A 15,260-nucleotide genomic window follows, 5' to 3' on the forward strand; every position below is an offset into this window, starting at 1 on the left:
TTGCTAGAGCGACTGGCATTCCATTTTGAATGAGGGCTGCGCCCAGTCCAGCTGATGCTGCGTCTACTTGTATACTGATTGGCGCTTTTGGGTCAAAATATTTGAGCACAATTGCTTTTCCTATTTCCTCTTTTATGTTGTTGAATGCCATCTGTTCCTGTTCTGTCCAGATGAACTGCGTTTTTGTCGACAGAAGGTCTCGGAGCAGCTTGGTCAGCATTGCCAGATGTGGTGAAAATTTGTTCAAGTAATTTGCTAGCCCAAGAAAGCTTGTTAGTTGTTTTTCATCTTTTGGTGGTTTCATCTGAACGATCGCTTCTATCTTCTTTGGGTCTGGTTTCACTCTATCCCTTGATATGACATGTCCAAAAAAAGAAATTTCTTGTGCGCGGACCACTAATTTGTCTGGGTTGAACTTGCAGTTCTTAGACCGAGCTCTTTCTAGTAGTTCCTTGAGCGCTTTGTCATGATCGCTGCCATCCTCCTCAAATCCGACAATAACAGTGTCATCTGATATTGAGAGAACACATTCTTGATGTCTCCAAAGGCATCAAACATAGCTCGCTGAAATTTGTCTTGTGCGCTCTTAACTCCCATTGGGAAGCGCTTGAACATATAGCGTCCTTCAGGGGTGATGAAAGTGGTTAGTTCTCTTGATTTCTTATCCAGTTTCATGTTCCAGTAGCCAGATTTCACGTCGACTATTGAGAACCATTTTGCTCCATGGAGTCTGGAGATGATTTCCTCAAATGTCGGTGTGACAAAATGTGGTCGCAACACCGCCTTGTTTAGATCTTTAGGATCCAGGCATAGCCTGACAGATCCATTGGGTTTTGTGACACACACAAAGGAGTTGACCCAGGATGTCGGTTTTGTTACGGGAGTTATTATATCCTGGGCTACAAGGGAGTCTAGCTCTGCTTTGAATTTCTCTTTTAAAGCTATTGGCACCCGCCGGGATGAGTGTATTACTGGAGGTATTGACGGGTCAATCTTAATGCTGTACTCCCCTGGCAGGCACCCGATGCCCTTGAACACGTCAGAAAACTCTCTCAGTATGCGCTTTCTTTCTTTCATGTCTCCTTCTGGTTTTGCATGCGTTGCTGCAGTTGAATCGGTGTGGTCATGCTCCACTGTATTGGTCCCTATTGTAAAATTAAGGGTAACTAGTCCCAGTTTTCTAGAAGTCTGGAGGCCAAGTAGTGCGGGTCCCCTGCTTTTTACCACATGGAAGTTGGCACTCGTAAATTTGTCGCCATATCTGACTCCTAGGTGACATATACCCACTTGGTCGATTGGGACACCACCGAAGGCAAATAGTTTGATTGGAGTGTTTAGAAGTTGCACATGTTTGAGTTGTTTGTAACACTCCCATGGGATAAGGTTGCTCATGGCTCCTGTGTCCACCTTCGCATTTATTTTTATTTGTGATTTTTTGTTCCCTATTCTCAAGTCTGCATATGCCTCTCTAACATCTGCTGGGACATGGGATTTTGTTATTTTTGGCCCTGATATGGTATGGAAATATACCTCTGTTGGTGAGTGGTCATCTTCCTCATCGCTCTGCATTGTAATATTATGGGCGTTTCTGTTTCTTGGGTTTCTTGTTGCTCTTGGGGGCCTGTCTTGTTTCCAAGTTGAATCTTTTGTGTCTCTGGTGCGGCAAGCGACTGCAAAATGTCCCGTCTTCCTGCACTTCCCACAAGTTTTCCCTTTTACTGGGCATTCGCCTCTGTAATGGCTTTTCCCACAAAAATAGCATTTGTTATAATATTCTTTGCCAGCCTTTATTGCATGGGCATCTTGTGGTTTTTCCTTGGAAAATTGTGGGACACTATGCGTGTTTTGTATTGCCTCTACCTGTTTCAATGTTGCTTCTTCTGTCTCTGCAACATGTAGTGCTTCTGCGATGTTGAGATTATATCCTTCCTTAAGTAAGGATTTTTGTGTGGACTTATTGTTCAGTCCAAAAATGAAAATATCTACCAGAAGAGTTTTTTCAACGGGGGACTCGTACTCGCATTGTTTCAATATCTGCCTTAATCGTTTAAGAAATGCGTGGGCTGGTTCATCAGGTTGTTGTCGACACTGTAGAAGCTGATACCTCGAGACGCGGAAGTTTGATCTTGGCTCTATATATGCACGAAATTTCTTAATATAATTTTCTACATTACGTGTTTCACTTTCCTCAAACTGAAATGTGTCACTCAGATCCTGTCCTTCAATCACTGACCACAATAACAGATAATTAACTTTTACGTCCTCACTTACATCCTTGAGGGGTCCGTTAAAGTGCAACATGACCTGTCGAACGAATCTATCAAAATCTTTTGCTAAATTATTACTCTGCCAATCCATAGAAGGGGGCGGTATTTGACAAGCCATTGTTGATAAGGAATTAGCACCTGAAGAAATAAGAATTTTTTTTTTTTTTTTGATTTATAAAAGTGTCTGATTGGCGTATGGTATTTGTTTGCTTTTGTAAAAAATAATAACAATAACGAATCGCCTACCTTGTGTCGTGTCTTGTCTTTATTTGTGTTTTTTTTTTTATTATTACTTTTATTCCCCAGTCTGTGACTTCGTTTATTTCCTAGTTGTTGAGTTATTCAGTTGACGCGTGTATTTCGCTAGTTCACTTTACACCGTGATGATACAACGTTTTTGAGTTCCTGCATCGCGTTCGCACGTGGACTGATGGGTCGATTGGTTTTCGTTTTTTTTTCTTCTCTTTTTTGTTTAAATTTTTTTTTTTTCTCTACTATAACCGTAGATATCTAGTTACAATTAACCACTTCTAACACCATGTTGTATTATTTACATGTGCCGATGATTAGTGATTAACTAGAACGCTGAGAGACTGGAATGAAACGCGTTTATTTTCTAGTCTTACAAACCGGAACTGCTTGGCGGTGAGCCCGAAACCGGAAGTAGGGTTATGGGAGAGGAGTGGGAGGAAGACTGGATGGGGGTATTACTATTGGTTCTACAACAGAATGCAGGGGTAGATCAGATAAATGTACGGAAGCTATCACAGTCAGCCATAGAGTATCGATATACAATACGGTGGAGAGGTACGTCTGAAGACTTGTTACATTTCATTTTTATCTTAACTGATACAACCGAGTGGTAGGAAGATCCTAGAGGAGACAGAATGGAACATGAACATAGCTCAGGGGAAGTTGTGAGAAAAAGGTCTAGAAGGCTTGGGTACTAACCGGAAGTATTGGGCACATGGGTGGGTTCATGAACAATGAACAATCTGAGTGAGGTCATAGACAATGGCGAAATCATGACAGAACTATAGGAGGGAAATGTTGTGCATTTCTCTCCTAATAATTACTTAAATAAACACGAGGCCAAACGACATTGCTTTTAACAAAACAATAATAAAGGGTTTATTTAAAAAAGGTGAGATTGTATCTCAAACTGGAGAGAAAGAAAGAAAGTGTAAATGTCTGTTTGAAGGTGTCGTCTGCCATCAGACTGCAGTCGTCAACAAGTAACAGTGGGAGGGGTGAGTAAGAGAGCTCTGTATAGGTCGCTTGCTGGCGTCTCTCTGGCGATTGCAGCTGAGATCCCAAATGGCTAAAAATAGTCCTTAAGGGGGACAGCTCAAATCAATGCACCCTGCCAACCAATTGGTCAGTGTGGCCGAATCACTTTGGCACCGGGCATTGATCTGCTTATAGTAAATAGTTTGTTAACTGCTACAGAACCTCCCCTCCTCATGTTTTCTTCAAGTGGGTCAGCCATTCCCCATTGTGGACATTGAAATCACCACATATGTAGATGTTAGCCGAAGGATGAGCAGACAGGATGTGGTCAATTTTCTCAGATATGCTCTTAAAGAGAGTAACTCCGCTGTTGTGGGGGTGATAGAGGGCAAATATAAATGCAGTGGTGTAAGCAAGTGCAACCCGGAAGCACATATAAGGTAAATTAGGGTCTTCTCTGGAGATATCCCTACCACATGGAAAGCCATCTTTAATGTAGGCACATATTTCATGCCCATGGTGATCTTGGGAGTCAGATTTAGATGTTAAGTTAGAGTATCCTTGTCGCGGGGGCAAGAAAAACTACGTTCTCTCGTCTTCCCCCCACTCCACGGTTTCACACAACAGAATGAACGTGTGACTTTCCAGCAGCAGAGAGAAAGAAGAAGAGGGAACGCAGACGAATAAACCCATACAACAACAAAGCGAAAGCGAGACTTGTTTGACCTACTTAGGTCTCTTTTTCTACAACTTTCTTTTTTCTACAACTTTCTTTTTTTTCTACAACTTTCTTGTTTATTTGTGTTTTTGACAAATAATCACAAACTAAATGAACGATGGTTTTTCTGTGTCAGACGAAATCCATGCAAATACAATCGTTGTACCCTAAAACGTAATTCGATTGTAGGGATTTCACCTAGAATTTAATGACCTTCGTCTATCTCATTTTCGAGAGCGACGTCACTGGTAAGAAACTTTTGCATGAAGACAGCGTTGTTTTGACCAAAAATCTTTAACTTCAGCAGAGGGCTAAGAGTCCCCCGAATTGGAGATCCACTTTACTTGCTGAAGGATCTCGTGCAGCAGCAGCAGCAGCAGCAGTTCCAGCAACAGCAGCAGCAGCAGTAATTCGAAAAGTCCTTTTCAGGGCTAGGTACTCCGAAAGACCTTTCCCTTCGTTTACGCTGCTAGCTTTCCAGACAGCAGCAGCAGTAGCAGCCGCAGCAGTAACTCAAAGAGCCCTTTTCAGGGCTAGGTTATATGAAAGGCCTTCCCCTTTGATTTACTGCTTGTCACCTCCTGCACTTCCAGAGTTTCCTGCAGCCCTTCCTGCGATGCCTGCCTGCCTGCAGCCCGGCCTGCCTGCCAGCGATGCCTGCCTGCAGCCCGGCCTGCCTGTCAGTGATGCCTGCCTGCCTGCGGCCCGTCCTGCCTGCCTGCGATGCCTGCCAGCACCTTTTCCTGCACATCCTGCCAGCAGCCTGCGACGCCTGCCAGCACCTTTTCCTGTATGTCCTGCCAGCAGCCTGCAATGCCTGCCAGCAGCCTACAATACCTGCTAGCAGCCTGCAACGCCTGCCAGCACCTTTTTTCTGCACGTCCTGCCAACCGTCTTTTTTCCTGCATTTCCTGCTCCAGTTTGCTGCGACCCGGGTTCCTGACGTCCAACCTTCCTGTGGTGCATTTCGTTCCTGCATTGCGGTTCCTCTATCTACCCGTTCCGTTTCCTGACGTTCACCAGAGCACACCAACATCCAATCTTTCCAGCTCTCATTCCTAAAGACACCGGGCACACCAACGTCCAGCAGTCCCGAGCACACCGACGTCCAACTGTCCAGAACAACAACTTTGCATATATAAATCTTTTGATTTTTTTCTTTCTTTCATCCTTAACAAATAAAAGGACGATTTTTGTCCTTTAAACGAGCATCCTTGTCGGTCGTTCTTCCTTTGCCTTGTTCACCGTTTTCTTTGCCCGTGTCTATCTTCAAGTTGTTGGGTCAACTGCCTCCGGACGATCGGCCCCGCAACATCCTTTAATTATGAACTCGTCTAGGGAAATGCTCGGCCCAAACCAGTTTCGCTTAGGAAAAATATGTCCGGTTTTGTCTCCTGTAATTCGGTTTAAACCTCTGGAAGGTTAGAATGTAGACCCCTGATGTTGGAGAAGGAGATATGGTAATAGGGGTCTATGTTGGAGGATGGGGTTCTAGGTTTATTCGTTCACATATTTCACATATTAACACAAATAAGATGATTAAGACATACCTGACATTTCTTCTTCGTGAAACATAAGACAATGACTTATATTTTATGAATATAAATTTATTTTGGATGTCTCAGTGTTCATGGAGGAGTCTGCTACATGTCTACATGTTGTGTTAGTCTAGCCTCGCTTTCTGGCCTTTTTGGAGCACGTCTGCAAACATTTGTGACAAAACCCAAACTCTCTGCTCCATCTTTTTGACCTGTCAGTTCCGGTGACACAGCGGATTGAAGAACACATCTCCTAAACATGACCTCCGGTCACCTATCTAAATGTGGTGCGATCAATGTCACTTATCAATGATTGTTTAGCATTTCTAAATTATGTTTATAGCTAAGTACACCTAAATCTATAAACATATTTAGCTATTTACATAATTAACTTTGAGTTAAACTTATTTACCAAAACAATACTTCTATTCTTATCACTAGATAAATAGATAGATAGATAGATAATAGCTAATTAACACTTTTAGCCCTGCTACTATCTAACAGTACTACCGTTATTGAGCATCTGGATGATGTCATAAAGGATAGCCGGTAGCTTTATAGCATCATCCATTTCTCTTTCTGATGTCATCCAGTGTGCACGGTAAAGTGATTTCATTTAAATCATCATGGTATGATTTTGTGACCAGCTCGATTCTTTTGTTGGCATTAATTTCCTCAATACTTTCTAGAATTAGGTACTCACCAGAGGGAGCATTTGAAAGTTACCAACATCCATAGCAAAAGATGATGTATTAAAACATTTTAAGACAGTCAGATATATTTCTCTGAATTTTTAAGAATTTCTGTTTTGATTCACTCTGAATGCATTAAAAACCAGATTTTCCTTTAATAAAAGTTGGAGCCAAATTTCACGACAGAGCTGACATCTGCTTTACAACATCAGCTTCTCTTTCTCTTTTATCAGACAATGAGAAAGCTAAATAATACATTTCTAAACTCTCACACACACACACACACACACACACACACACACACACACACACACACACACACACACACACACATACAGTTTATGGGAAGAATATATTTATTCAATTATATTTCACCTTTTATTTATACCAATATTTACTTTATGAAGCTCGATGTAATTACAGAGCATATACAATAAATGACAAAAAGTCTATATTCCAACTTTCAAGATGTTGTCCATCATACTGTTTATTTCTTTAAGCATGTTAAAATGTCCAATTCAAGGATTGAACATTTTAACATGCTGACAGAAATAAACGGTAAGATCGAATATAGACTTTTGACTTTTTGGCATATATATATATATATATATATATATATATTTCAAAAAAAATTTTTTTAATTTGTCATCCATATACAGTACTGTTTCGTTGTATCACAACTCATCAGTGCGGCTAGACAAACACCTTTCCCTAGCCGTGGATCGAACCTACAACCGTCGCGTTGACAGTCGACAGCCCTAACTACTTGGCTACGAATCAGTGCTGTAAATATTTCTCCTCTAGTGTGTATTAAATACATGTTTGCCCGTCGCAGACAGTGCTCAATATTATATTTGCAAAGTGCTCAACCCAAAGAGGGGGGACACTGCCCTGCAAAAGTTTACAATACACATTTGAAACTTTTTATAAACATAGAAAATGTATTGAAACTAAGATAAAAACAGTGTGAAAAATAAAAAATAACAATTTAACACAATGCGAAGAGACAACTCAGTAATTAGCACCGCAAAAGTTTACAACACATATCAAATTCATTAGATTTCTCAATAATTTTATGACGGTTTATCATGGTGAAATGATTAGAAGCTTCTAGTATGTTCAGGAATATGCAATAGTGCTGTGAGACCAGATCTCACCCCATAATGGACTCGTCCAGATCTTATATAATCAGCTCATAAGGCTGGTATGGTAGAGCAAGATCTCAACGGATATTGTACCTTGGGGAGCGAGATCTTACTGATACCTGCAACTACTTTTATTCTCTTTATCTTTCTCTATATCCTTGTACCTTTTCTTAATACACCTGTAAACCACCTATTACGTGTCGTTCTTGTTGACTCAACTGAGCCACATCATGGGAAAGAATAAACAGATTGGTCAAGAGCTCAGAAAACGAATTGTAAGTCTTCATCAAAGTGGATTGGGATATAGAACAATATTCAAACAAATATCTATTGAATTCTGTTGGAACAATAATTCAGCACTGGAAGTCTCACAAATCAACCCTTCCTTTGGCCTGATCAGGTCGTCCTCAAAAAATAACCAAACGAGTTGAAAGGTTATTAACAAGGAAGGTTATGAATTCGCCTAGAATTACTCTTGGAGAGTTGTAGAAGGACTTAGAAAACAGTGAAATTCAAGTTAGCAAGTACAAAATTAGTAGAACCCTTCACCTTAAAGATATCTTCTCTAGATCAGCAAGGAAAACTCCCTTTCTTAAGCCAAAGCATGCTTGTGCTAGGCTTGATTTTGCAAATGTGTATTCAAGCAAAACTCTAGAGTTTTGGCATAACGTGCTTTGGTCAGATGAGACCAAAATTGACTTGTTTGGCACTCCAAAAACACCAAAAGTTTGAAGAAAAAAGGGACTGAATACCAGTTAAAAAAAAATACCATTCCAACAGTAAAATTTGGAAGAGGATCCATTATAATCTGGGGTTGTTTTAGTGCAGGAGGTGTAGGAAAACTGGAAATAATAAAAGGAAAAATAAATGAAGCACTTTATAGGAGTATCTTGGAAAAAAACCTTAAAGAAAGTGTGAAGTTGCTCAAATTGAGATCAGACTGGATCTTTCAACAAGATAACGATCCAAAATACACTGTGAAACTCACACAAAATTGGTTTAATTCAAATAAAGTGAATGTTTTAAAGTGGCCAATAAATCTCCCGATCTCAACCTTATAGAGAATTTATGTGGAAAATTGAAATTACGGGTCCATAGAAGAAAACCTTTAACTCTGTGAAAATTGGAGAGAGTTTGTGTGGAAGAATGGAATAAAATAACACAAGACACATGGAAGAAGTTCGTAGGAGATTACTCAAAACGTCTGCATCCTGTACTCAACAATAATGGTTATGCTACAAAATACTAGATATTATTTTGTAAATGTATTGTAAACTTTTCCATTGTTAATTATTGAGTTTTCTTTTCGTGTTGTGTTAAATTATTATTTTTTTATTTTTTCCACTGTTCATATTTTAGGTTCAATACATTTTCTATATTTATAAAAAGTTTCATTACCATTTGGAAACTAAAAATACAAAAACTGACAAATGTGTATTGTAAACTTTTGCGGGGCACTGTATATATATATATATATATATATATATATATGAGCAAACAGTTAATAAAATATGTTACATGAAACAATAAGATTAGAAAATGAAAACACAAAATCTATATATTGGTGAATATAGAATGGTTATTTAATAAAGGAATACAAACATTTAATTGCGGGATAGAGGGTACTCTTTATACCAAGGTATTTCAAAGCCTAATGCTTCCCATCAGAAGGATAGAGAAGATGCTAGGTAACATAATGAGGATGTAACATTTAGCGTGGGATTCATCAGGAACGAAAGAAATCAATGAAAATATTGATGTTGTTAAGGGGGATTATATCAAATTCGAAGATAAAGGAGGAGCGTATTATATAGAGTGTAATGTAAAAAGGTGTATAGAGTTTCTATCATAGTCTTAAATAATGCATGTAGTCAATGATTTAAGACTCAAGGGGAGGTATAGGGGTGGATGGGTGGTGATCCTATTTTATCTGTATGTAAGATGTATAGAGTTTATACAGTTTTTTTTTTTATTGATAGATCCAACCGCGATGACAACAGCACATTGAGTCGGTGTATAATTTCAGGTGAAATATTATGATGATGAATTAAGCAGGATTGAACAGAAGTAACAGTTATCCCAGCATTATTTATAAGAAGACTATGATTATAGTGTGATGTTATGAGATTAATGAAAGTTGTGGAGTGGGTTAGATATGGCGCCGTGTACTAGAGTTTTAATTTAGTGATGCAAGTTGAGCTTTATGTTATCCCGATAAGTCTCTTCTTATGGAATTGAATTTATTCTATTCTCCTAACTCTTTAAGCTACATATATATATATATATATATATATATATATATATATATATATATATATATATATATATATATATTAGGACAAAGCTTGTTTCTCTAAACTGGGTTTGTAAAATAAAAAACACTTGCAGAGATGGTCATCTGATCGAAATACATCCGTTGGGTTTGAAAGTCAAGCCAGAAAAGAGAAAGTGCCGGGCAGCACAACTGATGGCTTCACTATATCTCACTCCCTATCACAAATTGTTACGTTTCCAAACCGTTTCCCTGACCAGGAAGAACAACACGCATCACTTCTAGATCTGTTTTTGACCACAGTTCCCGATGACTGCATAACAAAGGCCCACAGCCCACTCGGGAACGCTGATCATGCAGTGATAATGGTTGAAATCGCCCTAAACTCTAGAGCCAAAACTGAAGAGCCAGTGCTCAAAACAACGAGATATTATAAAAAGGCTGACTGGGAAGCCATCAGGGAACTAATCAGAGATGCCCCATGGAGAAATATTCTTCCTCTCCCTGCTGAACAGTGTGCAAACAAGACCACTGACTGGTTCAAAACTGCAATTGAAGCGCATGTTCCCATGCAGAAATTTTATAGTAAGCCCCACTCTCCCCAATGGTTTACGTCGACTTCCGCAACTGCCATTGATCAAAAGCAGCATGCATACCATAGGTTTAACCGATATAAGTCCAGTTCAAACAGACTGAAGTATATAGAAGCTAGAAATAACGTTAAGAAAGAAATAGCGACAGCTAAGAGAGAATTTACGGAAACCACTAAAAAGCGCATCGAAGCACAAAAACTAGGAACTTGAGACTTCTGGAAAATCTACAACAGTGTAGTAAATAATGGGCAATCAACAATTCCCCCACTAACCAAAAATCACGAGGTTGTCTCCTCAGCAACCGACAAGGCTAACATGCTTGCCAGTCGGTTTGCCTCAAACTCCACACTGGACCCTTCCAACCACCCCCTACCTGACTTTCCTATGCGGACAGACGCCATGCTAAACGATCTGAAAATCACTCCTGCTCAGGTGCATGCTATCATAAAAAACCTTGACACTTCAAAAGCATGTGGACCCGATCTCATCCCAGCTGTGCTATTAAAAAAGTGCTCAGCCGAAGTAGCTCCAGTTCTCTCCAAACTCTACAACAAATGCTTTAATGAAGCTTGCTTTCCGGGCTGTTGGAAAACTGCTTCTGTTGTACCAGTATTCAAGAATTCTGGCGAAAGGACTGACCCATCAAATTATCGCCCCATTAGCCTCCTCCCACTTTTTGCCAAAATATTTGAGACCTTAATTAACCATGCTCTAGTCTATCACCTTACAGATGCTAAACTTCTGACTGACAAACAATATGGATTTAGACAAACCCGTTCCACAGCAGACATCCTAACTGTAATCTCTGAACATATATACCATTCACTGGACAAAGCGGGGGAGGGCAGAGCGGTAGCTCTAGATATATATAAGGCTTTTGACAGGGTATGGCATGAGGGTCTCCTCAGGAAAATTAGATCATACGGTATCACTGGTAGAATACTTAACATAATTAAATCCTTCTTAGATAAAAGAAAAATCCAGGTTGTCCTCGACGGTCGTACATCTAAACAATATGATATAAATGCGGGGGGTGCCCCAGGGTTCTATCCTTGGACTTCTATTGTTCCTAATATTGATAAATGACCTCCCCGACAAAATTGCCTCTGAGATGGGTATAAATGCTGATGACACTACACTCTATGGCAGGCACGACAGGAAGACGAATGAACACATTTCTAAAGAAATGGCAGAAACACTAGAGGAAGACCTCCAATCTGTGGTGGAATGGGGACAAAAGTGGTTGGTCGCGTTCAATGCCGCCAAGACTAAACTAGTTTCATTCAATAATTACAAGAAACCCTCTCTACCACCTATAGCAATGGCCAACGACTCTTTATCTGAGAGTACATCTTTCAAACTCCTTGGCCTAACGTTCACAGGAAACATGAGTTGGAACAATTACATTGAAGGCATTGCCAGTGTCGCTGCAAGAAAGGTGGGCTCTCTCTACCGTGCTAGACAAATACTAACACCCGAAAGTATCCTGTACCTCTATAAGGTCACCATTTGCCCATGTATGGAGTATTGCTGTCACATCTGGGCTGGTGCATCTGCTACTAGTCTCTCGCTCCTTGACAAGGTTCAAAAGAGAGTTGCAAACCTGATAGGCCTTGAACTGGCATCTAAGCTTCAGCCTCTGTCCCATCGATGAAATGTTGCATCCCTCTGCCTTTTCTACAAGTATTTTAGTGGTGAATGCTCTGACGAACTGCAATCACTTGTGCCCCCACGACGTGAGCACCCTCGACAAACCTGACAGGCTGCTAAATCCCACTCCCACACTGTAGAGGTCCCTAGATGTAAAAGATCTTTTTACTCCAATAGTTTCTTCCCCAGAACCGCTAGACTCTGGAATTTCATTCCAGGTCCCTGCTTCCCCAACAGTACTGACATGCAGAAGTTCAAGTGTAACGTGAACCGACATCTTGCTGCCCAAATCCCTACATAGTACCCCAGTAGTTGTTGCCCCTGATAGTAGCCCCCTACACCAAAGTGGCAATTTGCCTTGTTTGGGGTGAAAATGTAATAAAAAAAAAATATATATATACTTCATGTGCGTGGAATTAGATATGTGACTTCCGGCAAGTATAAGTAGAGAAATAATAAATCTGGAACTAACACTTTTGAAAAAGTTTACTTAGTTTGAAATTTTTTATGTTTTTAATCCACAAAATTTATGTATAAAAATATTGAAAATATATATTTTTTTATTCTGAAAAAAAAAAAAAAAATTGAATGGACTCTATATATTATACTTGAAAAATGTTAAAATTTAAAATTTTAGAGTTTATGTGAAATAGGTTATGTTTTTATTTTATTTATGTTTTTATCTTATTTATTTCAGATTAATGACTACAAAAATTATATTCCTATTTCAGTCATTAAATTATTTAGAGTGGAATGTGTTTCTGTATGGTTTGCACAAAAAATTTATTTTTTTCTTAAATCAAGTTACACTGATGATATTGTTGCAGAGGGGAGCAATCGGTGATTAAACCAGTTGACCGTACAACTAAAATATTAAGACACAGAGGCAAAAGAAAAAACAGCAAAGTAAAAGGAAGAATGACAAAAAAATTGGGGTCAGTTCAAAGACGACGAATCACCTTTTATTTAGAAAAAGGAAATAAGCAAGAATGATAAGCTACTGAGGGCTGCAAGTTGTGCTGGAAGGTTGTAGGAAGGTGTGGCAGATGCTGGAAGCATGTAGGAAGCTGCGGCAGGCACTGGAAAGGTGCAGGAGGCTGCATCAGGCACTGAAAGACTGCAGGAGTGAGTTGGAGGCCGCTGGTTGAAGAAGAGGGGTCTCAGGAAGCAGACAGGCAGTTGTAGTTGCATGGAAGTAGTTTGTGGATTGCATAAGAATAGTTTGAAAATCGCATATTAATGTGGAAAAAGGTAGCCTTAAAAAGGGCTAGCCCTGACAAAGGCTGTTTGAACTAATGCTGCTGCTGCAGACATTCAGCTGCGAGGCTCCCTGCTCCCTCGCCTAGTCAAAGGGCCGGCCACTAATGCGCTGTATTTATGAAAAGGCATTGTTACAAGTGCACTCTTAGTCAAAAACCAAACAAATGAATAGAATTATGGCAGTTACCATAAATTTTAACGACGTTTGAAAAAGGGTCACCATTTCGGTCGGTCCCCCTTTTGGGGCACCTCCGATATTAAAGAGAGATCAAGAGTGCTGAAAAAGAATGGTTGTGGAAAAGAAAATATTGGTTATAATTAAGTGCGACGAGACTTTAGGATTGATGAGGTTTTATAAAGGTTTCCAAGATATAGGGTACAAAGAGGATGGTACATTTCTTTGATAAAAGTCTTTACCCAGGGAAACTGGTCCGTCACATGCTGATGCTTCTATCGTTTCCACATGTCTGAGACAGATTTCTTCTTTGTATCTTCCTTCAGGACAGTCCTCTATTCCGATTGGCTGAAACCTCTGGTGACGTTGAGAGAAGAAAGGAAGGAAAAAGTAGAAGAGTAGGGAGAAAGAGAGAAATAAGGGAAGCATATCATAGCAGCATCATAGTAGTAGTTCCCTACATGAGTTCCCCTCCAAATAACGGAGTTAAGTACCCTCCACAGAATTATAAAATATGTGTATTGCCTAAATTTGTTTAAAAATAAAAATATTCATTTTTCTTTTTCCATGTTACTTTCCTACCAGATTTAGACTTATATGTGTCAGCATTTTTATCTTCAACTTTGTCAGTATCATCTGTCTTAAGAAGTTTATCATTAGTAGTACCGTCATTTGTCTGTGCCTTCTCAGTCGGTCTAATTTTATTCGTACTAGTTGGTTCTATGTATGGCTTTAATCTATCTATTGATATGTGTGTATGAGTACCTTTGTTCATACCGATCTGATAATGCTTATCTGATCGAGTCAAAACTTTATAAGGACCTGAGTACGGTGCTTCTAATGGTTTTCTAACTCGATCAACTCTAAGCCATACTTTTTCACAGGAAGATAAACCTTTAAAATATAAATGTTTTGGGACTGTCATGGATATATACTTTTCCGTTGTTGAGTACATCAATTTGTGACATCCATTCACACAAATTACTTATGTACTGGTTATTAACTGGAGTTTCTCCTACTCTCTGCTTGTGTATCAACTGCTGAGGAATCAATATTGGAGCTCCAGTAACAGACGTAAAAGGGGAAAAGCCTGATTCATTAGGGGGGCTACGTATACTCAGCAGAATCACTGGTATCACTTTCATCCATGATTCTTTTAGAGCCATTATTACCGCTTTAAGGATACAGTGTGCTCTTTCGATCATCTCGTTACTTTGAGGGTGATACGAAGTTGTCCTCAAGCGATAAAGACCTACTACCTTGGCTAATTTCTGGAACAATTCGCTCTCAAACTAACTACCTCTGTCAGTTACAACATGCAGTGGGACTCCAAATCGAGCTATCCATGCATTGATAAACGCTTCTGCTACCAACTGTGCAGTTATCTCAGTCATAGGCTGTACTTCAATCCAGCGAGTTTGTAAGGGCTCAGGTAAGGGTCGGACTCATTGCGCCTTAAGGGCAGGGGTTCAACGATATCGATATTTACTGGAAATGTGCAGATAGTAACTCAAATTCTTGGACTGCAGACTTTTTGTGTCTGTGAACTTTTGATTGTTGACACACTACACATTCTGCGCAGAATTGTTTAATCGCTTTATTTAAACTAGGCCAAAAGTATCTGGACTTGACCAGTTTTATAGATGCTTCCATACCAGGATGCGCCATGCTATGTAAACTGTTGAAAATAGCTTGACGAAGCTCTTTTGGGATAAACGGT

The 15,260-nt window shown here is 39.6% G+C and overlaps 1 protein-coding gene across 1 annotated transcript; it reads right to left on the reverse strand.

Annotated features, from left to right (window-relative positions):
• Nucleotides 1-441: 441 nt before the first annotated feature.
• Nucleotides 442-2,385, reverse strand: LOC145296158 (uncharacterized). The gene has a single exon (XM_080142366.1). The coding sequence runs from the start codon at nt 2,383-2,385 to the stop codon at nt 442-444; it is 1,944 nt and encodes a 647-aa protein (XP_079998492.1).
• Between the last annotated feature and the right edge of the window lie 12,875 nt (nt 2,386-15,260).

This window comes from Euprymna scolopes, chromosome 16, assembly GCF_053919585.1.
Source record: "Euprymna scolopes isolate OS-2025 chromosome 16, ASM5391958v1, whole genome shotgun sequence".
Lineage (NCBI taxonomy): Eukaryota > Metazoa > Mollusca > Cephalopoda > Sepiida > Sepiolidae > Euprymna > Euprymna scolopes.

Bases quoted from the DNA above. Each gene is read 5' to 3' on its own strand.
- LOC145296158 (XM_080142366.1), bottom strand. From the start codon at position 2,385: ATGGCTTGTCAAATACCGCCCCCTTCTATGGATTGGCAGAGTAATAAT.